The sequence below is a fragment of the Fusarium verticillioides genome, chromosome 3 (assembly GCF_000149555.1).
Source record: "Fusarium verticillioides 7600 chromosome 3, whole genome shotgun sequence".
Lineage (NCBI taxonomy): Eukaryota > Fungi > Ascomycota > Sordariomycetes > Hypocreales > Nectriaceae > Fusarium > Fusarium verticillioides.
Genome location: NC_031677.1, coordinates 2,686,877 through 2,709,704, shown reverse-complemented (window position 1 = coordinate 2,709,704; position 22,828 = coordinate 2,686,877). Strand labels below are relative to the sequence as shown.

The 22,828-nt window shown below is 49.9% G+C and overlaps 6 protein-coding genes across 9 annotated transcripts; 3 read left to right on the top strand and 3 right to left on the bottom strand.

Annotated features, from left to right (window-relative positions):
• Positions 1-306: 306 nt before the first annotated feature.
• FVEG_05152 (hypothetical protein) lies at positions 307-6,314 on the bottom strand. Of its 2 annotated transcripts, XM_018893229.1 has the most exons (6): positions 6,043-6,314; positions 5,240-5,855; positions 4,689-5,172; positions 2,765-4,592; positions 2,317-2,716; positions 307-2,264 (listed from the first exon to the last, which is right to left on the bottom strand). In XM_018893229.1, the coding sequence occupies exons 1-6, from the start codon at positions 6,055-6,057 to the stop codon at positions 841-843; spliced, it is 4,767 nt and encodes a 1,588-aa protein (XP_018750060.1). In that variant the 5' UTR covers positions 6,058-6,314; the 3' UTR covers positions 307-840. The 2 variants fall into 2 exon arrangements, with proteins under 2 accessions (XP_018750060.1, XP_018750061.1); XM_018893230.1 differs by having other exon boundaries at positions 4,689-5,855.
• Positions 6,315-10,307: 3,993 nt separating this feature from the next.
• FVEG_15602 (DNA polymerase theta subunit) lies at positions 10,308-13,781 on the top strand (the record flags this gene model as incomplete). Its single annotated transcript, XM_018904779.1, has 13 exons — positions 10,308-10,894; positions 10,941-11,209; positions 11,269-11,451; positions 11,507-11,987; positions 12,042-12,043; positions 12,094-12,197; positions 12,245-12,472; positions 12,523-12,966; positions 13,013-13,240; positions 13,289-13,393; positions 13,442-13,526; positions 13,588-13,693; positions 13,747-13,781. The coding sequence occupies exons 1-13, from the start codon at positions 10,396-10,398 to the stop codon at positions 13,779-13,781; spliced, it is 2,769 nt and encodes a 922-aa protein (XP_018750059.1). The 5' UTR covers positions 10,308-10,395.
• An 809-nt stretch (positions 13,782-14,590) lies between these two features.
• Positions 14,591-17,196, top strand: FVEG_15601 (hypothetical protein). Of its 2 annotated transcripts, none has more exons than XM_018904778.1 (4): positions 14,591-15,050; positions 15,108-15,288; positions 15,345-16,331; positions 16,474-17,196. In XM_018904778.1, exons 1-3 carry the CDS (start codon positions 14,808-14,810, stop codon positions 16,199-16,201), a joined length of 1,281 nt encoding a protein of 426 aa, XP_018750058.1. In that variant the 5' UTR covers positions 14,591-14,807; the 3' UTR covers positions 16,202-16,331; positions 16,474-17,196. The 2 variants fall into 2 exon arrangements, with proteins under 2 accessions (XP_018750058.1, XP_018750057.1); XM_018904777.1 differs by having other exon boundaries at positions 15,345-16,403.
• Positions 16,232-18,047, bottom strand: FVEG_05150 (hypothetical protein). Its single transcript, XM_018893228.1, has one exon. It carries the CDS (start codon positions 17,875-17,877, stop codon positions 16,432-16,434), a length of 1,446 nt encoding a protein of 481 aa, XP_018750056.1. The 5' UTR covers positions 17,878-18,047; the 3' UTR covers positions 16,232-16,431.
• A 767-nt stretch (positions 18,048-18,814) lies between these two features.
• Positions 18,815-21,262, top strand: FVEG_05149 (hypothetical protein). Of its 2 annotated transcripts, none has more exons than XM_018893226.1 (2): positions 18,815-19,157; positions 19,478-21,262. In XM_018893226.1, the coding sequence occupies exons 1-2, from the start codon at positions 19,035-19,037 to the stop codon at positions 20,858-20,860; spliced, it is 1,506 nt and encodes a 501-aa protein (XP_018750054.1). In that variant the 5' UTR covers positions 18,815-19,034; the 3' UTR covers positions 20,861-21,262. The 2 variants fall into 2 exon arrangements, with proteins under 2 accessions (XP_018750054.1, XP_018750055.1); XM_018893227.1 differs by having other exon boundaries at positions 18,902-19,157; positions 19,509-21,262.
• FVEG_05148 (hypothetical protein) lies at positions 20,959-22,824 on the bottom strand. Its single transcript, XM_018893225.1, has 2 exons — positions 21,766-22,824; positions 20,959-21,703 (listed from the first exon to the last, which is right to left on the bottom strand). The coding sequence occupies exons 1-2, from the start codon at positions 22,515-22,517 to the stop codon at positions 21,298-21,300; spliced, it is 1,158 nt and encodes a 385-aa protein (XP_018750053.1). The 5' UTR covers positions 22,518-22,824; the 3' UTR covers positions 20,959-21,297.
• Positions 22,825-22,828: the final 4 nt, after the last annotated feature.

Genomic DNA, 22,828 nt, shown 5'->3' with positions numbered 1-22,828 from the left:
CAAAAGGTGGATCTTGATAGACACAACATAGGTACCTAGCAGATATGGTATATCCGTAAGAAGCCCATCTCTATATTGATTTTCATTTCCCCTGGGAATTCCTTTCGCCACTCAGGCCACTCACTTCCCGGCACGAACCAGATTTGATGTGTTAGATATGAACTGAATTGAATTGAATTGAATTGCTTGAACTGGTGTTGCGTTCCTCGGCTGTTACGGAAATGCGTCGAAACATAATGCTACCCATTCTGAGGCATGCAGCTACAACAAAGTCAGGGGGGTCCTATCTGTAGGCAGTTAGTAATACCCTAAAATGATCCTTGCTAACTAGGGTCAATCTTCTCAAGATGCAGTTACATAAGGTATCGTCTTTCGACAATTGACGATTCCTGATTTCGTCTATAATAAACTAAACGGCGAAGTTCGCCGCATACTTCTAGTCTGATTTTGCAACAATTAAAGGTACCTAAAGTAAGGTACTCGAACAAGGCAGCTTTCGCTTTATCCCGCTTACTTCCCATCCATACATACTACATACACACGTACACACATATATACCCAATTGCGAATCCCGTTCCAGATGGGGGGTTGCAACAAAGCCTTTGATGAGTCAATCAGTCCTGCCCACTCAAAACCAACTCCGAAAGCTCACAATCCTCTTGGCCCGTTTGTATATATACTATGTAGATGGAAGGTTCTCATAGGTTTTCATCCCCATCCAACTCATCTAGACGAGCAAAAACTCCGTTGCTCGCTCTCTTAGATTTTCACTAGTGTCCCCCCTGTGCGCTCAAATGTGGTCCATTTTCAACGGGCAATTACTCTCCTGTGTTCTTCTGATCAAGAAAGGAGATTTCGTAGCGAGGGACTGGCACTTGCTCCACTCGCCGGGCGACTCGATGGAGGCTGTGGCCCATTTCGAGGGCCTGTTGGGCTTCCGTGAGGAGCAGGATAAGTCGGCCTCTGCGGGTGAAGTTCATGAGAGAAATCATCGTGCCGCGACGGAGGCGGTGGTGCCCCATTCGTCAGCGTTGGTGGTGGTAAATGCGACGCAGGAGGAGGGGGCGGAGGAGCGCTGTGTCCGTGGGTTTGATACGGATGAGTATAACGAGGTGGTGGCGCTGGTCCATTCAATCGTCGAGGTGATGGAGGGAGTCCGTTGGTATAAGGCTGCGACGCGGGACCACCATGATGGTTTGCTGGCGGTGGTGCAGGTGGTGAAGATCCAAGCGGAGGCCCTGGTCCTACAACTGGAGGTGGTCGCAACGAAGATAGTGTGGACATCGGCGGTGCATTGTGGATTGGGGGTCCCCCAGTGATGTGTCGAGGAGGCGAACCTTGCTGGCTCGCAGGTCGTCCCCAGTCACTATATGATGGTCGTTGGGGTTGAAGGGGCGCGTATGGGGCAGGGGGAGGAGGCGGCCGGGCGCCCAGGGCATGATCTGCGACGAGGGCAGGCGCTTGCATTGGTGGTGGAGGAACTGTCGGAGCATGAACTGGTGGAGGCCAAGCATAAGCAGTAGAAGAATTGGTCTCCCGAGGGGCAGGCACCATCTGTGGCGGACTGCGCAAAGCATGTGTTGTCGTACCTTGTATGCCTGCGCCGTGAGCCGAAGGTAATGGAGCGTCTGCCATGAGAGGAGACCGCCACGGGTGCGGCTTTGCTGTACGCTGGGCCTTTCGACATTTATGGCATTGGAATCGTCTCTGTTCCACGAATTTCTGTGCTTCGCTCCCGAGTGTGCCGTAATGCCCATTGGTGAGTTCGCGTTCCTGCGAATTATCGATCGGCCACCACTTCGGGCTGGTGTCAATACCACAGGTGATGCAGACCTTTTCTCCTGGTTGTTTTGAGTCTGATGCCACGTCTGCCGTGTCCCCATTTCGCTGCTGGCCCCACCCGCCATTGGGAATATTTGTTGTCGAGGACCTGCGTAGGCCAGGCTGAGTCGTTGTACCTGGCAACTTGGCGGCGTTTGTCATGAGATTGGCCTTGCGGACCGTGCCTGTCAGTGCTAGGTCGGCCTGCTTGTAGTTCTGTACATAGAGCTGTAAAGCATTAAGTCCCGATTCATCCACAATATCTTGCATCTGATGAATCTTAGTCTTCGTGGGGGCGTGATCCTTACACCATACAGTTGCCGACATGATGCCACTCTCCCCATTGATGGCCACAATGCTAAACTGGTCTCTTCGCGAACTTTTCACAGATGTCACTTCAAATCCAAGGACGTGCCCATGTTGCCGAGCGCATTCCGCGTGGACTGTAATCGATCAGTATGGCCAATCTTTTTCTTCTCTCTCATTGGGACTCACATGGAATGCGACACTGATGGCACGACACACAGGCTCCATCCTGTTTGTTGCACACTTGACAAGTCTCATCATATCTGCTCCTGGGAATCGAAGGAATACCTTCCGAAGGTTCCAGTGCTTTGGCGTTACCAAACTTGACTTCTGGAGTCCAGACAGCGCAGGTAACATGGACCCAATTGTTGTCCGCGGTCCTCTTGAGTGGTTCCCGGGGGTTGACGGGGCGATGCATCTCTTCCTGCTTCTTGCGGTAAAAGTCCGCAGCTTTCCGAGCTTGCTGAACCTCCAGGCGTTCTCGCTCACGATCCTTCTCCGACATCTTCTTTTTGTGATGTGTTACTTTCGGCTGTTCCACAAAATCATGTTCTGTGTACTCAATGGGACAAAGAACACACTTATAATGCTAGGAGGACGTTAGCGCAGGCGTATAGATGGGTTTGAAACAACATACGATTGAGACTTGTGGGTTTTTATCGTTTGCACACATATCACAAGTCCATTTCCCAGAGTTTCGATTATCCATGATACCATAGCAGTTGCGGTGTACCGTCAGGCGGCATTCGCGGCACGACAAGTGCTGCTCCCCTCGAGGTTCCAGTTGCCCACAGACTGCACAAGGCAGCACAAGAGGTTTCGGAATATCGGGGGCTGTAAGGTTTTCCACACTCTTGTCCTTCTTCTTGGAAGTGGTAGAGCCGGTTGCACTAGCAGCATCCGAGTGAACATTGTCCACATCCTTGTCAGAAGCTGCACCTTTGAGCTTCTTCCGTGGCGGTTCTTGCACGGTGGCAACAGCTGGGGCCGCTGAAGGAGTCGGTGCCCGTTCCGGCGTCATCATGCCCATTTCCTTCGCGACTTGCAACTCCCTGAGAAGGTCTTCGTCTTGCTTCCGTTTCCAGCTTCGGCCGCTGCCCTGGTTGACCTTCTTGGAAACCTCGTCCACATCTTCATATCGAATAGCATATCTGCGCCATAGCTCAGCGCAGCGACGGCACAAAGCTACCACACGGTCTTGGCCCTTTTCCTTACTCGAGCTCTTCGGGCCCCCATCGTTGACGATCCCGGGAACGGGGTTCGGAGCGCGCCTCCATTGTCGCGAGAATGTCGCGGAGCAAAATTGACACACAAATCCTTGCTTTTTCTGATTTGCTTTCTCAATATCAAACGCAGAATCGTCATCGTTATCCGCAACATCATCTGCCAGCTTACTGGCAGCCGCTTCTGCTCTTTTGGCCTCCTTTTTTCCTTTGCGACCGGCCTGGTTCTCCAAAACCTGCTTCCCACGTGCCGACTTCTTCCAGGCGTAGTAGTAACGAGTTACCATGCCATAGTGCATAGTTTTGACGTGCTTTCTCACAAGATAAAGTTCAGAGCCGTATTTTATCACTGCTTCCTCAAATTTCTTTTGCTCTGCTGGTGTCAGTTCTGGCTCTTTGAATGCCTCCTTCTTGGTCTCAGAAAGATCCTTGAGGGCATGTTGCGTGTCGAATTCTGCAAGAAACAATTTGTTGGCAGCCACGTCTTGCAGGTTGGTCGAACGTTCTGGCAATCCGAGATCTTTTGTCATTCCCTTGGCCTTTTCCATGTACTCGTTAATGTCCTTCTCTTTAATCACTTTATCTGGGGGAGGAATCCACATGCGAGTTGCGGTACACTTGGGGTCGTCGTTGTCAAAATCTTCTCCCCGAGCTGTGTAGCCGGGGGGCATGTCTTGAACCCACTTCGGTCGCTTCCCACGTGAGATCTTATCGGCTTCAATAGCAGCCAATGCTTCCTTGGATTTGGTGTCTTTCTTGCCGTTTTTCTTGATCTCGAGTGGCTTGACGTACTCGACCGGCTTTCCAGGCCACGGGGAAACATTTGCTTGATTTCTGGGTCCAATTCTCGTACTTGCGCGGGGATAAATTCTGTCGTCGTAGTCGAGTGCGTCCTCGGGCTTGCAATGCATTCCGAGATACCGGTACGGCCAAAGAGAGGCCTGGTATATTTGCTCGGCAGTGCCCTCGTGGTGAGTATGGTCTCCTTCTTCGGGACTGGTCCGATTAGTCTCAAGCCCCTGCATCTCCTCGTCCTCTTCATCCATAGGATCGTCATCTTCGGCATCGAAGCTTGGATCATTAACATTAGGCGTATTACGAGCCTCCAGCTTCCTTTCCTGGGCTCGACTGCATGCTGCACATGACCAGGCAAACCCTCTGGACGGCTTCTTCAATAGAGGTGGGTTCACGCAATTCATGTGGTATGTATTCTGACATACTGCACAGTCGACCGAGTCGTTGCTGAAGACAACCAATCATGTCAGCCACTGAAGCATGGGTTTGTAAGGATGTGGATGTAGGACGTGGGGCAGGCAGTGTAAGTCAGTAGGTACGTACCTTGCGCAATAGCCGGCGCATCTCTTGCAGAGCTTAACGGCGCTAGTGAGCTCCTTGCCACGCCCCTGCTCGACTAGCACGTATTTCCAGCGCTCGTCGAGAACCTTTTTCACATTAGCTGGGACGTTGACAATAGAACGCGTCGGAATCAAGTCGTAGTTCTTCTGGATATAGCGGTCGTACAGCTTGTCGTACCAAAAGCTGTCATGGGCCTTTCGATATAATTCCATATCCTCAATCTCAGCTTTGTGGTGAATCTGACATTTTCCGCGTAGCGCCGTCAACGGGCTGATGTCGGAGTGCATCGTTGCAAAAACCATTCGGAGGTCTGTAGATTTTCGGCCGATGTCCTTGGGTCTGTAGTACCAGTTGATGCGAACAGCTTCCACGGGTTTGCTGCTGTCATTCTGCACATGAAGGAACTCCATGATGCGGCCCAGGTAATAGGGTTCTCCAGGTGGCTCACAGACAAGGTACACATGATCTGCGTCGCCAGGTTAGCCACGTCTGATCCGAATTTCTGGTGGACCACTCTGAAGGAAGCATGTTACCATTTGGCTCCAGCGATGTACCATCATCGGCCACCATTTTACCATTGACAGGGCGACTTCTGCAGTTGTCAAAAGTCAGCATATTAGATTCTGGCCATACGATAGACGGAGTCGTTCCGGATGCTGCTGCTTTTTTGGTCGAATTATTGACGGATGCCGCTGGGTTAGTGGAACCAGCTGGATTACCCGCGACCTTGCGCTTCCGTGCAGGCTGTGAAGCAGCCGACTGCTGCGTTGTCGTGGGCACATTATTTGAACTGCCCGACCGTTGCTCCTTGGGAGCATTCGCTACCTGCGCTGCCTTTTGCTCATCTGTGCCAGCCTTGCGCGAGCTTGCACCGCCACGAGGCCCATCGCCATTCACAGCAGCGCTAGACTGGCGTGAAGTCTTTTTGGAATCACTGTCCTTTTTGTCGTGATAGTAGTCATAAACATCGCCATCAATGTCCCTATCCTCGGCGTAGTTAATACGCGAAGTACCAGTTCTGTTACGGGAACGTGTGCCGTATGGAAAGGCTGAGTCTACCCCAGCTTCTTTGGCTGTGCTGTCCAAACTCGATTGATTGGTCATCGGGCCTGACACAGATTGAGCACCAGGGTCAGAGGTGTTGGAATCCTAAGTGTCGAGTTAGAGAATGGGCCCAATCGCGATCGCGACCTCACAGCTTTGTGAGGTGAGTGAGTGAGTGAGTGAGTGAGTGAGGCACGAGATTAAAAGTACAAATGCTTAAAAGAATCGTGTGAAAAAAAAAAAAAAAAATTGGACGGTAATCAAGTTACGTTAGATTTCCATATCTACTCACATTGTGTTGTGCCATGACATTCAAGAGAGAATCACTTGCGCAACAACGAGATGTGGTGAATCGCGTATGAAGGCATGCCCAGAGGTGATGGCTTGATGGCGGAAGTTGTGAATGATGAAGACGGCAGGAGAGGTTCGTATAGTTGTCTGATATGGAATAAGAATAGATCGAGGCCGCTTGAGTGCTTCACTACTTTGGAGGGTATAACTTGAGACTCGAAATAGATATCGTATGCCCTGCAGGTTGGAGTGGTGTAATAAGTTGAAGAAGAAGGAAGAGGCATGATTCCCAGGCGCCGGGAGAAGAAACGTCCTAGCATTGGCACTGCACACTGCACTGGCACCCCGAGGCGGCGGCCCTGGCCTGGTCGATGCACCCACTTTGCTAAGAGGACACTGGGGGCGATGATAGGCCGAGCTTGTAGCGGATAAGTAGCCACTAATCAGGCGGCGGCTGATTCGCAGACACTGAAGCCCAGGCTCTGCCCCCTGTACGATAAAGATAAACCACACTTCTACATGCCGCACCCTGGTCATCAGTGTTACTCTCTAGTCTCCACGGGGCCCATCTAGGTCTCGCAGCACTGACGAGCCGACGGATCTCAACCCAACTCTGAGGCGTGCCCATGGGTCCACGGGTCCTCCCACAACAGAGAGCAGGCCATGCCGGGGGGAGAACCACTACAAAGCCGGTCACTACAGATTGGCCTTGATTGCGACTGTTGCGGTCGAGGCATCAGATCGGCTTTTGGTGGGAAAATCCTATGGCCTGAAAGCCTGCTAACAAGACCAAGGAAGCTGGGGTTGCCGTTGGCCAGGCTGAACCGATCATTTTGAGGAAATACGAATGTTCATACCAAGTCGATCAGATATACAATGCCACGGCCTGCATCGTCACTATAAAAGATTTGCAGGTCATTTAACTATGCAGCATATAGAGAAACGATGGAGAGGCGTGCGCCCGTCAACATGATACATAACTTCCCTCGAATGATGGAGTCTACCTATCTAAGTATAAATAGCTTTGGTATCATCAGTCCTTGCTTTCCGCCATTCATCCATGTAATTCAATTCTACCTGTTGTCAAAGGCAAAGAGATATCCTTTTCCGGTTCCTAATCTGTTCCGCCGTATCTTCTGTCTGGTCGTCTCTTCCTCAATTGGACTCGGCAACCTTTTTAGTCCTTCTCTGCCATTAACACCATACCAAATTTGCCCAGCCCAGTTCGTCACGGTTCGACGTGCATAATGAAAAGCCACACTGCCCTGGAAACTATCGCCGCAAGTCCCGTTGCCAGCCACGGGCATTGAACGAGAATTACGTTCTGCTGATAACGGGGCCATTTGAGACGATATTTTAAGAAGAATGTGGCTCTGAGTGAACTTGAACTCCAGAGCATGGAGCAGGGGGCGCCAAGTCATCCACATTTTCCGTTGCATCTCCCACACCCTTACACGCCCTCCCTCGACTCAATCGAACAAACACGCAGTACTTTGTAGTTGACAAAGAATTGTCTTCAGTTGTAACGCTGCCTGAGAAACCCCCTAAATATTAAGATGAGGTTCTTACGTTAATTCAGTTGGATGGTATTCTCTCAACTGTGGCTTTTGTGTTGCTCTCTGAGTATAGGCTCTCCCAGATGGCATGCGTCTAGCGTACTTATAGACTATCACCAGTATAGAGTGGCATGCATGTCCATTTACCTCCCTCCGCTGAAATTTCTATCGTCGACTTCTAATAAGCTCCATCACAGGGCACAGACTACTCCATCCCGCATCTCTTCTGATGCCTTTGAAAACAGAACAGGGTTTCAACAGACAATCGACCACGGGTACTCATCTCAGCGTAGCTATGGATACCTTGGCTTGAACCACCGCTAACCATACCAGATGAGGGCGAGCCAGCTAATATCTCCTTCCTTTCGGTGCGTCAGACTGGACATCATTGTCGAGATACTATGGCGACGAACATAATTGTCCATCTTATTAGTTAGCCAATGATGGCTAGCATAGCTGAGGCTATGCAAAATCTATGCCAACTGGTTCTCAAGTAAAGAGCCCAAATCACCAGGGATTTCTTCCATCGCCAAACCTGGCCAGAGGTAGGCTTGACCGTTACGTGTGAGGGAAAAAATCGAGTGTGGTGATGATGTTGAGATCCTCGTGTGAGCTGACGGAAGGGAGTCGGTAATAGGGCTAAGATTAAGCTGGCGTATGAATCCAGCTCCACCAACGTGGCCGAGGCTGGCTCTGGTTGGATGGATTAGAGGTTACCCAGGCTTACCTTAGAAGTTAGGTATGTACCTGGGTATCTAGGTACCTAGGTATGTCCTGCAGTGTCACGTACTGCATGAGTCTTCAACCTCAGTACCTGGTACTAATGTGAGTACTTGATAGTTCAGTAGCTGGTGTTTTGTCGTCCCCCTTTGAGCAAGCGAGGCCTTGCTCAGTGTGTCTTCTTTGGATTAGGTTGACGATTTGATGATCGGATGGTAGGCGGCATTCTCTAGGCCTGGGTATGGTACGGGCATCTTCCAATCCTGACCAGGAGTCTTTCTTCGACTTGTTACAGTACCGGTACAGGCATACCTAGGTTAGTAGGTTCAAGGTATGCTTGTCTCGAGTCCCTCATTGCTATAATTTACCAGGTGCTAGCAGCATTATAACCAGTGGAAATGCCAAGTAGGCCTTGCTACTCTGGACTTTCACTTATTACTAACTAGGTACGTACCTAGGTATCTACCTAGTGTGTCGAGTTTGGTCTTGATTGCGCATGCCAACGACTGCTTGATCCTCCTGACAGGTGGCTCCTTGTTTCGCCGAATTGACACAAATGAGATATACTACTGTGAATATACTGTAGCTAGATGAGGCTCTCGCAAGTCGGTGGAGAATCTATTTGAGAAAATGGCGATTTGCATCAGTATGATCATGCTTCTATGTGGCTCAAGTTCAGTCGCGTTTCGCCCAGTTTGTTACTACCTATGAATCACAGCGATGGCAATTGGAAACGGCAACCATGTCTCGTGGAAGGGCTGGTCTGAGTCACATCCTGCAGTAGACAGCCGATCTGAGGATTGAAGAAGACGTCAAGAGGCAAAGTACGTTTCTGTATGTCGAGACCCGTCTCTGGTGCACGTTCGGCACAAGAAAAGGTAGACAGAGATGACGGTTGATTTAGTGTAGGCAGCCAAGATCCTGGCTGCAGAGGGTAATGCTGCACGGTGTTGTCAAATGGTCGTCGAATCAAGATTCTTTGGACGGATGAAAAGGCACACCCCTCAAAGGGGAAAAAAACGTACCGACCAGTTGAACTACCTTGTTAAAGGGTCGTGGGGCAATACACAACCCGGTCGCAGGGGAAAGCTCACAACGACACTTGAGACTCAATCCACACGACACATTACGATACCTATCGTGATTAACCACGAAGGAACGTTAACCGAAAATCACAAGAAGGAATCTAATAAGACCAACCATCCATCTTCGTACATGAGAAATCTTTCTCTCTGGAAGTACATCGATCTAATACAAGATCTCGTTGGCTGTCAGGGTACACATGCGGTCGGCCCAAGAAGGGAGTGGCGCCATGGATGCAAGGTACCTAGGTGGTAGGCAAGCAATGGATGGATTGTTAGTACCTGTGTGCAGCATGTGCAAGCAGCCTGAGTCTACTTCCATATAATGCTACAAAGTTGAGGCAGAAACATCTCAATAATGAAGAACAAGGGATGAAAGACCCGAGATCTGGCGCTGAGAGAGGGAAATGACATAAGGGATGAGGACGGCCAAGTTATTGGGTGGAAATAATTTTAAGGCCAGAATCCTAAAAAACAGGGGCACTCGCTGTCTTAGGTAGTAGGTTCCGATACCTACCTTAGTACTGTACTGTAGTAAGAAGATTGGTTGGTCGTACGGGATAGGTCAGTTTGTGTATGATGGGTGGCAGAAGGGCAAGAGCTGGAGGTGAGAGGTAGAACCCGATAGCCTCGACAGGGCACCTCATGTTTATGCCACCTGCCGTTGGCGGTCGCTGCCCTGAAGAACAGTACAGGGTTTATTAACTTCTTAGCGTCAATCGATCAGGTTCATCCATCCAATGACAGCCCTCCATCGTGCCGCGGGGCACCACCAAAGGTCCTGCATCGGCTGCTGCCCGCCGTGCCTGACACCCCACGTCTGGTCCGTTGTTTGACCACGTGATTTGGCGTTTCAAGACTTTTTCTGAACGCGTTGAGACAACGCGTGTCACGTCACATTTCCTGCTGAGGACCTGTCAAAAAGGATTGTTGGACTTGGTGGCTCATTTATATCTCGGTCTCGTCTTGTTTCGTCTTGTTTGCTTTGTCTTTTTGATGCTCACCATGAAGAGCATGCGAGGGTTATTGCACACAACCAGTGTCGAAACTACAAATGAACAAAAGACTACATTCGCTACCACTTCTGTTGCTGGACACAAAAGAAGTTTATCAACAGTGGGAGAAGAACATCACTTCAGGGCTTCTGCCTCTCGAGCGACTGTGCAGTTTCAGCGAGCCGTCAGTCTCCCCTCTGCCCCTCCTCGAATTTCTGCGAGCCGCATTGTTCGGCTCGATGAGCGAGTCGGGCCGTCTGAGTATTCTCAACGGAGGGCTATTGCTGCGACTCCGACATCGTCTTGTGATCCTGAACTCGAATTAAGCCATTCTACATATGGACTTCCTCAACAGCTGGTTGATAATTTTGCTTCACTCGGCATAAAACAAATATATCCATGGCAGAAAGCTTGCCTCAAAGGCCCTGGACTTCTGACAGGAGACAAGAACCTTGTATATTGTGCACCAACTGGCGGTGGCAAGTCTCTTGTGGCTGATGGTGAGATGAATAACGGTTGTGCGCGGATCTTAGCTAACACTTGTAGTGCTCATGCTGAAAAGAATTCTGGAAGAAAAAGGAACAAAGGCCCTCCTTGTGTTACCGTATGTTGCTTTGGTTCAAGAGAAAGTTCGTTGGCTTCGTAGTGTGGTACAAGGCTTACGCTTCGCCTCTGAAACAGCGGTCGATGACAACAAACGCATATGGCGTAGACGAGCTGATGAGAACACAGTCCGTATCATTGGTTTTTTCGGGGGTGGAAAAGTTAGAGCAACTTGGGCTGATTTTGATATTGGCGTGTGCACATTGGAGAAGGTCGGTTTCTAGTACCGCGATCCCAGTCTGCTAAGCAAGTAAATTATTGACACTCCAAGGCAAACGCACTCGTGAATACGGCTATTGATGACTGTTCGATCTCCAAGCTTCGCGCCGTTGTGCTTGATGAGTTACACATGGTTGATGATGATCATCGAGGCTATTTGTTAGAACTCGTGGCGACCAAACTGCTCAGCCTGGAGCAGCGTGTACAAATTGTGGGCATGAGTGCCACTCTCCCGGTATGTTGGTCGGTCGACTTCGTGGTGCATTTTGAGCCGTCTAATTTGGTATTAGAATATGGACATGATGGCTCGATGGCTCGAAGGGCATTGTTACGAAACTCGGTATCGACCGGTTCCTATCGAGGAACATCTCGTGTATGACGGAAATATTTATCCCGCAAGTTCTACAAGCGGTCTCATCAAAACAGCGGCACAGCTGAACAGTCGGTCTACACAGACACAGGCACAGATGAGGCCCATCCGGCGGATCGAGCCATCCACCCAGAAGGAGCTTCGCGACCCAGTATTAAATGCAGTGGTCACACTTGCTCACGAGACCGCTGTTGCTGGTTTCGGTGCCCTCGTCTTTGCCGGCAGTCGTGGCATGTGCGAGTCTGACGCACGATGGATTAGCCGGGCTATGCCCCAGCCACATGAGCTCAAGGCTGACGTTGTTGACAGAAGGATGGACTTGCTGGGAGAGCTTCGGAGTCTTAACACTGGGGTTGATCCGGTATTGGAAGAGACGGTCCTTTATGGCGTTGCATTTCATCGTAAGTGAGACGTCCGTTTTTGCAGAATCGAGCCTGTGTTCCTAATTAATTTAGACGTAAGTCGCCTTGGCCAGACTGAGGCTCACGAACATTTCTGACTATATAGGCTGGCTTGACGACCGAAGAGAGAGATCTCATAGCGGCGGCTTACGATTCTGGAACACTATTAGTGTGTGTCGCAACCTGCAGTCTGGCTGCTGGTATCAACCTGTAAGAGTCGCTGTTTCGATTGTTAACACTTCATTTAACTTTTGCAGGCCAGCAAGGCGGGTGATTTTACACAACTGTCGAATGGGGCGCGAATTTGTTGGGCCATCGATGCTGAGGCAAATGCGAGGGCGAGCGGGAAGACAGGGAAAAGCATCCATCGGTGAAACATATCTCTGCTGCCGCGAAAACGACCTCGAGCAAGTTGTAGATCTCATGAATGCGGAGCTGCCACCCGTCGCCAGCTGTCTTAACACTGAGAATCGACGTATCCAACGGTGAGTCTGTCCTTCAGAAGCATGAATGATTGCCAGCTAAAATGTTTCAGTGCACTGCTAGAAGTCATATCCATACGCTTAGCTACGAGTCATGAGTCCGTTGTGGACTATTTCTCGAAGTCTCTGTTGAGTCATACTCATAGCGCCAAGTTTGTGAACGATTGTATCACCTCAAGCTTGGAAGAGATAGAATCGATGGGTTTTGTGACCTCCGATTCCTTGTCCATGTTCACGGCAACACAACTAGGTAGGGCAATCGTGGCATCAGCTATCGATCCCGACGATGGTGTATTTGTCCATGGCGAACTCAGTCGGGCGCTCCAAGCCTTTGTCATGGATGGCGAGATGCACGTCTTATACACGTTTACGCCTGTCCAAGAATTCGGGGTTATGGTGAACTGGCAGGTCTTTCGGAATGAAATGGAAGGTCTGGATGAGAGTGGTTTACGGGTACTGAGGCTTCTGGGCATCAAACCTACCACAATACTCAAGCTGTAGGTTGTGTTCACAGCCACGGGGTACTCACTGACAGCCAAATAGTGCTCAAGGTGCCACGCTCCGTGAGACGACGCCAGAGGAGAAGCAGGTTGCTCGAGTACATCGACGCTTTTATCTCGCTCTCCAACTGCGGGATCTGTGCAACGAGATTCCTATACACATAGTGGCACGCAAATACGATGTGCCTCGTGGAATGGTTCAGAATCTTTCGCAGACTTGTCAAGGGTTCGCTGCAGGAATGATCAAGTTCTGTGAACAGATGAGCTGGGGGTATGTTCATTGACGACTTCTTATATCACGTAGCTAACCATAATCCAGAGTAATGGCCGCAGCTCTTGAGCACTTTTCAGACAGGCTCGTGGCTGGTGCAAGAGCTGACCTATTGGCCTTGGCAAAGATTCCCTTCATCAAGAGCCGAACCGCGTGAGTGCATTGCCCTCGGCAGAAAGTAGTGTTACTTAAATATCACAGGCGGGTATTTTGGGAGAACGGTTTTCGTACCGTGGCAACGATCGCGAATGCAAATCCTACAGAGCTACTTCCTATATTGATGCAGGTTGGTGTTCCAATCTGTTATTGAGATTGCCCACGTGGATAATGCTGATTTTTATGCGCAGGCTCAACCAAACAAGATCCGTTTAAAAGGTAAAGACAATGAGAAATACGAAGAGAAACTTCTTGTCAAGGCCAAAGTCATATCAGATGCTGCGAGCAAGATTTGGAGTGAGTTGTCTTGACCTCTGTTTTACCTGACAAGCCTAACATGGTTCCTGAAGAACTCCAAATGTTGGCAGAGATAGAGGAGGAGTAGCCACGTCCAGAAAAAGCACCAGTGGGCAACAACAGGGCTGGCGAATATTGTAGAATCTTACCACGGCTTGCATTTCGGCGAGTACAGGCCTAGGGCGGCAAAAAGAAAAAAGAAGAAAGAAGAAAGAAGAAAGAAGAAACAAGAAAGAAGAAAAAAGTCGGACATTAAATATGAATGCAGGCGTGTGATAGATGGCTGCATCCAGCGTATCGGGTGGCCTAGGATTGCACGCCTGAGGAAGACACGTGCCTTGCGGGTCAGCGTGTGTACTGGCAAACATTGATCACAAACACCAGACTGTAAGGATGGTGAGTTGAACCAGCCCCCAGATTGAGATAAATTCATGAAGCATTTGTCGTCCGCAAACGCGCGTCGATAATATGCGTGGGAGCGGAGGCATAGATCCAAGGTTAGGAATTAGACGAATTTACCCCTGTTTTAGTCCAGCCGGCTTGCCGCCGCCTTGAGCAAAGTATTGAGAAAATGTTGCGTTAGAGGAAATGGATGAGGAGATGTCCCTTGTTCGTGCAGGAGGCGTGACTGATCATTTTCCGGTGGCCTGTTTGCTGAGAATGTTCAGAAACTCGATGAAGACGATACCTGTCAGCGATTGGTCTTTTAGTGACCAAGCATTGTCTTGTTATGCACACCGAGCGCTTGTACCGCTGCACGTCGTGTGCGCCTTGCTTATTCTGCGCCAGAATACAGCCAGATGGTTGGGCGGCTGTGGCACTCAATTGGCAGCCATCTACCGTCCACATGCTTGACATGTTGCTGGCTGTTTCTAGGCTTAGACCGAACGCCAAGATGGTGTGTACATATATCCAACAGTATATGTGTGTGTGTGTGTGTGTGTGTTAGATGCCTGCTGTACCTATGCCTATTTCTAGTCCTATCTTCCACCGTGTTCCGGGAGACAGAACGTTCTGACAGCCTCATTTTACGCTTTTCACGCGCCCTCACGCCATCTCTTGAGTAGAGAAATAAATACTGGTCTGAAATCGATTAGTACTGGGTAGCCTTGTTATGGCAGATGATGCGGGAAATGCAGAAAGTGCAGGCTCAACCGTCACAGTGCACACCTTGGCCGATGCCATGGGCGTTCCTCAGCCTCAGGTTATCGTGATAGACAGAGTCTACGAGGAGGAGAAAGAAGAACATCTCCCTAGCACAACAGAAGACCTCTGGGTCAGTTCAGCAGACGGCCGATATTGCTCTGCGCCTGTACCAATACGAGTTGGTCCTTTGAACAACATGCAAACCTTCTACGTATGTAAAGGTATCGATCTATTGAGATGGAGGCCAGTTGAACTAACAGGGTTCCAGGTTCACAAAGATATACTTGTTCAGGCAGAGTGGTTCCGAAAAGCCCTATGCGGAAACTTCAGAGAAGCAAGTGAGCAATTCATTGACCTGCCAGAGGAGGATCCGGCTATTTTTCATTTTCTTGTTGCATTTCTATACGAAGGTTACTATGAACCCATCAAGCCAGCAGCGAGCGTTTTAGGTGAATCAGCCAGCTTACAGCCTATTCCTGACCCACGAGCACTAATGTGCCAGTAGAACCAGAAGTCGATAAGGGAAAGGGTATTGAAGTTGACCCAGAGCCAGCAGAGGCTTCTGATTCGAGCTCGTCAAGTAGCAGTAGCAGTTCTGGGAGCTCGGGTACCTCATGGAGACGCCGGCGTCGGGCTCGACAGACGAGACATGCTGAGGCGGAAGAAACCCAGGAGAAGCATCCGGGACATCATCGACCGGGTTGCTCGTGTCCTCGATGCCTCGCGCGGCGTGACTTTTCGAGATGCTGGCAATGCGGGGCTCAACGATCCCGCGAGGGCAATACTCCCGTGCCAGTACCTTATGGTCGAGGGGCTCCAAGAAGAGGGATCCATCCCCCAGGTGTTTTCCCTCCTCCTGTCAGCATTCCGATGCCTCCTCAACAGAGCCAACCGGAGCGTATCACAGGAGAGGATCTTCGGACGTGGTTCCTGGCGTATGAGCTCAACCTCGACGTTTATATTTGCGCGACACGTTATCTTATGGACGACTTTCGAAAGGCAGTGATGCGGTCGTGTGTCGATATGCTCGAGACAGCAGGCTGGGATGCTGCACAACCAAAGGTGATGCATCTTTGCAGAAAGCTATATCGCAGCGTGCCAGAAGTTGATGACTTGCTCAAGATGGTCATGGCACGCGTTGGGTTCCTTCAGCCGCTTCTCTGGAAGCGCGCGCCTGTAGAGACAAGTGAGTTCTTGGTTAGCAACCCAGAACTCGCTGCTATCATTCTACGAGAGACAGTCATGAGGCATTCGCAGCCGACGGCGGATTTGCCATCGATGGAGCATGTTCATACTGCGGCTTATGAAGACGAGTGGCAGAACTTGGGTCGTTCGCCTGCGCGAACACGAGCCTATCACTAGTCATTAGTTATAAAACTCGGTGCGGTTTGCGGTCATTGTTCTATGCTGTTGCGTCTACACACTGGAGGCCGGTTCGGTACACTATGAATATAGTCACTGGGGATTCTATTTTTTTTCTTACTTGAATAAAGTAGGTACCAGCTCTCATATCTATCTCTCCTTCGCGTAAAGTTATTCTTCCTGGTGGCTTCAACTTCTGCAGGTATGCCAGTCTTGCAAGACATCCAAATCTAGTCAATGACATCGTCTCTCAGGCTAAACAATTGCTGCAGCACCTCATCCGATTTCGCTCTCAATGCCGAGTGATACATGACGTTCGTCTCAAAAGTCTTTGTACCCTTGACAAGCTTGGCTGTGTCTCTTGCAAAGTTATAGTCGACGTACATATCCTCAACGAAAGAAGCGGCATATACAGGAACTTTATTCTTATGGAGCTTCTCCTGATCGTAAAGAGCAGGCCAGGTATCGCGACTGGCCAATAACTCAGCCTCTTGGCGAAGTATCTGGAGTTCTGGGTAAGTTTCGAAGTGAAATGGGAAGATCATTTCTCCAGAGAAGTAGAGGCATCCGCTGGTAGAATCCGTTGAGTAGTTGTCATTCAGCCAGGAGAATGGCTTGAGTTCTTTTCCAATGCGGTTGGCTGACCAGGCGGAGGCTAAACCAGGGCCGTCACAATATATGGCTTCGTGAAGGATGGCGTATATGATGTTGGTATCAAATGGGTTCCAGCCTTCAAGTGGCACGAGGGATGCTCTGTTGAAAAACCCGAATTGATCCAGAGATGCTTTCAAAGTCAGGATCGTAGAGTGAACCTGGTCGAAGCCACCATGGCTTCCAAAGGAAATGCCTATGGTCAGGAGACGAGGAACGGTGAGGACACCGCCAGATGGCAACGGAATACTGCCACCTTTACTCTCTATGAATTTAGCTACTTGACGGACGTTTTCGACGTCCTCTGGGAATTTTTCGTAGTACTGCTCGTTGCGCTGTATGACCCGTCGGAATGTTGCTTCATATACTTGATCAGGCTTCTTACCCACAGGGGCTAGGCCGCCAGTGAGAAAGACTTCCCGAAGGCCTTCTGGATGCATGGACAAATAGGATAGTGCGATGAAACCTCCGTACGACTGGCCAAAGATGGACCATGGTTGTTTGGCAGCGGGCCATGAGGCGGTAAGGTACTTCCTTACAGCTTCGCAGTCCCGGACTGTGTTGTCCTGGCGCATGAGGCCGAGATACCGAGTGCGACCTGCAACGTCTTCAGATACAAGGCTTAGCATATCAGCACCAACTGGTGTACTCAGGCCAACGCCGCGATGGTCAAGTAAGAGAAGCTGGTATCCCTTTGCAAGAGCGTGGCGGGTGAGGGGATGATCCTGTGGTTCACGGTTGCCAAAGCCCGGCCCTCCCTCAAGATAGACCATGTATGGCTTTGGGGGCTCGCCAAATTCGTCTTTTGGGCTGTTCTCTGACTCTTCATCATCGGGTGGGAATATGGGAACATCGTGTTTCTTGACAGCACGTGCAAATAGCGTGATGGAAGGGCCCTGGATATCCGTGTAGTCGAGAGGTACTTTGAAGAAGAGCTCCGTGACACTTAATTGCCCGGGCAGCACGTGAGCTTTCCTGCTGACCAGTTCGGCTTGGGGGATGGACAAGTTATCAGGCGTAGACATGATGACTCGTGTTACAATAGCAGGGGGTGATAGTGATGGATGGTGTTTTAGTGATGGCGGGGTTGGTGGGTAAGATGGAGGATATTGAATGCCAGATCCCTTACCTACTATTCTACCTCTTACCTACTCTGGTAGGTGAATTGATAGGTAGGCAATCCTTGATTACCTAGGTGGGAATTACTTGGCCCTTTCTACGAATGGCACTGGCCTATACTGACCTAGATTTAGTGTTATATTCTGTAAAAGTCTAAATTGATTGCACTGTATCGACATGTTCTCGAGCTGCATTTATATATATGATATAACTGAATACAGGTATCATTTCGAGTATTTATTCTGTGCGGTAATTATGCTTAAATCCAAAACATGCAATCCCTAAAGCATTACAGCTAATTATCTAATAAGACTGTTAGAATCAAGACCCGGTCGCCCAGACAATCTGTTCGATCTGTTAGTCTATTACCTGACTTGAGAAATTTATGACAGCGGCCGGTCAAAGACGTCTACAGGGTAGCTTTTGGCTTCAATATTACCTAACTTAGCATCCGTTGTCTCGGCCTGCGCTTCCATCACCTCCGCTCCATTAACTAAGGTATCCGCTCTGAAGGGACCGGGATTTGCGCTAGGTACCTACCTACCTACTTAGGTAGACACGGAGCACCCACTGCCAGCACATAGTGCGTCAGACCACATTATAGGTACTCGAGTAGTCGAGGTAGGCACTAGGTAGAAGCGTAACCTAAGAATGGAACCTATAACATGGAGGCAATAGAGAGAGCCTCATCATCATGTCCTGGCCCTCTTGCGAATCACAAACTTTCCGCTCCGAAGTGGCTCGGCTCTAAATTCCAGGCAACTTAATTCGTCCTACCCCTCCCGCTCGAAGCAAACACACTGCCTGGAGGATGAAGGACCCTAATTTTTAGCTGCCAGCCTGCCATACCCGCTGTCGCATGTAAGCAGGCCAATCAGTGTCATTGTCTCTCCACTTTGCTGCCGCCTTGCTCTGGCAACAGCACTGCTGTCAGGATCTTAGCCTCCTAGCAAATCTCTTCCTCTTTCTTCCCCATCTAATAAATATTTCATCTCCTCTTCTTATTTTTCAACTTTCTTCTTCTTCCCCTCTTTCTCTATCGCACTCACTCACAGCCAAGGGCATGGCATATCTTCATCTTGCGCACACGTTGGCAGATGCTTTCAACGCCCTTGCTGATGAAGTTCAGACCTTGACAGATCGAAAGACCGTCTTGGAGCACAAGCTTCGCTTTGCCCATGAACAGGTAAGAATAAATATTTTCTACCCCATGCAGTAGTTCTAAGCTTAGAACCCGGCTTCGCCCCCCCCAAAATACCTGTCTACATACATGTCCTGGCCGCGCAACGTCCTGGGATTGTTTCGGCGATACCGGAGCTGTCGGCTTCTTTCCCCTTATCCCTACCAAGTCAGCATGATGAATATCATTAGCTCTAGATCAAGAGCATCAGGATGAATGACCCTGTTGCCGAGATTGATAACCTATTTTTCTGATATCTGACCTATCAACATCCTTTTCTTCCATCATCTGGAATGGACTCATCACTGACTCGAAACCAAAAACAGTTCCAGTATCTGGCTGACAAATATGCCCCAGCCGCGCCAGAAATAGCTGATACCCTGGCTAAGCTCCAGATACCTCCGTATACATCTGTTGATAATTCATTGCCTGTTCCTCTTCCACGCGCGTACAGCTCCGGTTCCCAACACCAGCTTGCCCTCGTCATCCGTGACGGACGCCGAGTAGCTAATCAGCTTGCCTCGCTGGGCGAAACAAGTAAAACCACTGGCACTGGCTCCAGCAGAGAGACCGAGTCGCAACCTTCCCACGTAGCCACTTCCATGTCGACAGCGCTAGAACAAGACTTCACGGTCCAAGGAAAGAAGGGCCATCTCCAATGCCCGTTCTCCAAGCCTGCCACGGCTAGCGGCTCTGGGGTCCGCGACGAAGATGCACAGGACACAACCCCTCATCATTCGACGGACCCTATCTGCGCAGCCATGTACGAAGAATCTACTTCTCAGCAAGCCCGCACAAACACAAACGGCTCATCAGCCGTCAAGTGTCCCATTCGTTACATGGACAAACACTCGGCTGAGGAGATTGCCCACTATGTTGAGACACACAAACATGAACTCCCTCGAAGCCATGAAGTTTGCCTCCGCCGGTACCAACGTGACGAAGATCAAATCAAGAAGATAGATTCCAAATATGGCGATATAGTGAGCATGATTGAAGGGTTGGGTCAGCTTCACCAGCCCATGCTACCCGAGGCTGAACAGGACCCGAATCGACCAAATGACGTGGCCCAGCCATCTAATGAAAGAGTTGAGAACTGGGCACAGGCTGTTAGTGTAAACTCGGACCCAGATAATACACAGGTGCCGACTCTGGAGGATGGAGACCGGCAGAGTCATTTCGATCGGCCCCTCAAGGAAGTACGTGTTGGAGAATCGCCCAGCCGGCCTTGGGGAATATCTATTCCAGTCTACAACCTCTCAGGTCACGGCGACGACCAACCTCTCTCACCACCACCAGCGCCTGTCTGCATGCCGATCTCCGCTCAAGCTGCTGCCCGCGCCCAGGAATCAATAAAGAAGATGCCAGGCAAATGTCCATTTGATCATACAAAATTGGCTGCCATGGGTATACCCTCATCATTCAAACATGACACCCCTCCTCAGGTACCGGAACACACGGTTTCATCCTCACCTCATAAGGAGGGCGGGCCGCCTCCACCCCCTCCACATCAACATCAACATCAATACCAATACCAATACCAATATCAACATCAACATAAGGCACCTCCGCAACCTGCCTTCATCAACCCTGATATGACCAAAGGGACAAACGACAAACCTCAAATGATCTTCACTGGGCCTGTTTTCATTGGGTATCCAATGGACCAAGCTATACAATTTATGAACCAATACAGGGGGAACCAGTAATTCCCATAATGGTGGCGTTTCACTTTTCAGTTATAGCTTTGGGACAAGAATGCATAAGCGACGGCGTTGGCGAATTCGATTTCATGGGATGCAAGCGATGGCATTGCGAAAGACTTTGTAGATTTTATTTCAACACATACTGATCGGGCGGACATAGCAGCCGCAAGTTGTAATTGATTACATGCTTTGATAGTGGCGTAACGATATTCAATATTGGCTCTGATACAAACACATCATCGCCCTCTATTATCCCAATTACAACCGAATACTGGCACCCAGGGATCTTCCAATATAATGATGCCCGAAACGCCATATAGTCCGTTTAAATATGTATAATCAATATAACCGAGCCGTGCCCAATATCCATACCTTTAGTATTAAATGATCTTGTCATTACTATCCCCAACTTGCGTCGAGCTTCCCGTTAAAATGTGACTTCATACCCTTCGGTCTCCCCTCTTATTGGTGTCTCCCTCATCCTCTTCATCATCATCGTGATATCTGCCCTCTGTCCCATCTCTACCCCACAGTGAGATATCATCGTCCGACATTAACACGGCTGCGTCTTCAGGATCCATGAGCATCGAGTTTTCAGAGTCTGCATAGCCGGCCTCGCCCTCCTCAGCTGATAGACCTGTAGGCTCAAGGCCTTCTTGACGCGCGAGCTCTTCGGCGCGAGCCATAGTACGACGGTAAATGATAAGCCCAACGATAAGACCAACGGCAGCACCCAAAATCATGCTTAAATAATTGATGGCTTTGCTACCGGCGGACATCTTATCACCCTTCTCAGCTAGCAGAGCAAGACGACTGCCGATGAAAACGTGGACGAGGAGTTTGGGGCTGAAATCATATTGGCATCAGCGATCAGGACCCGGGCAAATACCATTCATTGGTGAACATACCTTGACAATGCTGTAGAAATGGTAAACGCCAGAGGTGTAATGCTGGGAATAGTGGCGAGGAAGCCGTTGCTCAGACTGAACGGAAGTGGACAGAATCGGATAGCCGTAAGATACCAAATCCCCTCCTGGCGCAACACTTGACCCAGAGCGACAAAGCGATGATCCTGACCGACCATGCGATCAACATAGCCGCTTAAAACAGTTCTGCTCGCGAGGAACGCACAAAGGGCACCAGCCGTACATCCGGATGCAACAATGGGCCAGCCTAAGGGAAACCCATACACAAAACCCGCGATTGTGCTCGCGGTCGAGTATCCGACAATCGGAGGGAACGAAGTAACGAAGACCAGCAGAAAGGCCAGAGTCCAACCTCCCGGAAGAGCGCGCCACTGCTCCGCCTTTGGCTCAAGCCATTTGAAGAAGACATGCGAGTAAATAATAGCCAAAACGCCAAGCACACCCGCTGCGACAACGCCTACGAGGGCAAGAATCCGCTGGAAAGGTGACAGGCGCAGATACACCTTCAGAACCTGCTCACCAAGCAGATTGACCGTACCCCAGATGCGGCGTACGAAGCTCGTCTTACCACCGCCAGCATAGCTACTACTCGCGCGGCGACTGTTCATCAGCGGGTTCGATAAACGGCGGCTCGAGGACGTCGCAGCCCAAGGAGGACGGTTTGGTGAAGGAGATGAGCCACGATCTGGAGACAGGGCGAGAGCCTGGGCGGCTGAGTTGTAATCCGCAGGCATCTTTAACGAAAAGATCTTGAGTTTCGATTGACTGGGTAGGAATTGGAGTTGAGTTTGATGGGGGCTATGTGGCCATGTCTGTGTATTGGGTTTCGGATATAGGTAGGTGAGATTCGGAACGCGCGGATGGAAATGAGGTTATAGTTTGAGATTGAAGACCGTGAGGATAGGGTCAGAATGGCTTTCTGGTAGTATAGAAGATCAGGGCCTCGAATTTACCAGCCAACGATCGTATTTTCGCATTCGATATCGCTTGAAGAAGAACTAATGGCGATGTTGTAGAGCTGGAACTGTCGTCGTCGTTTCATTGG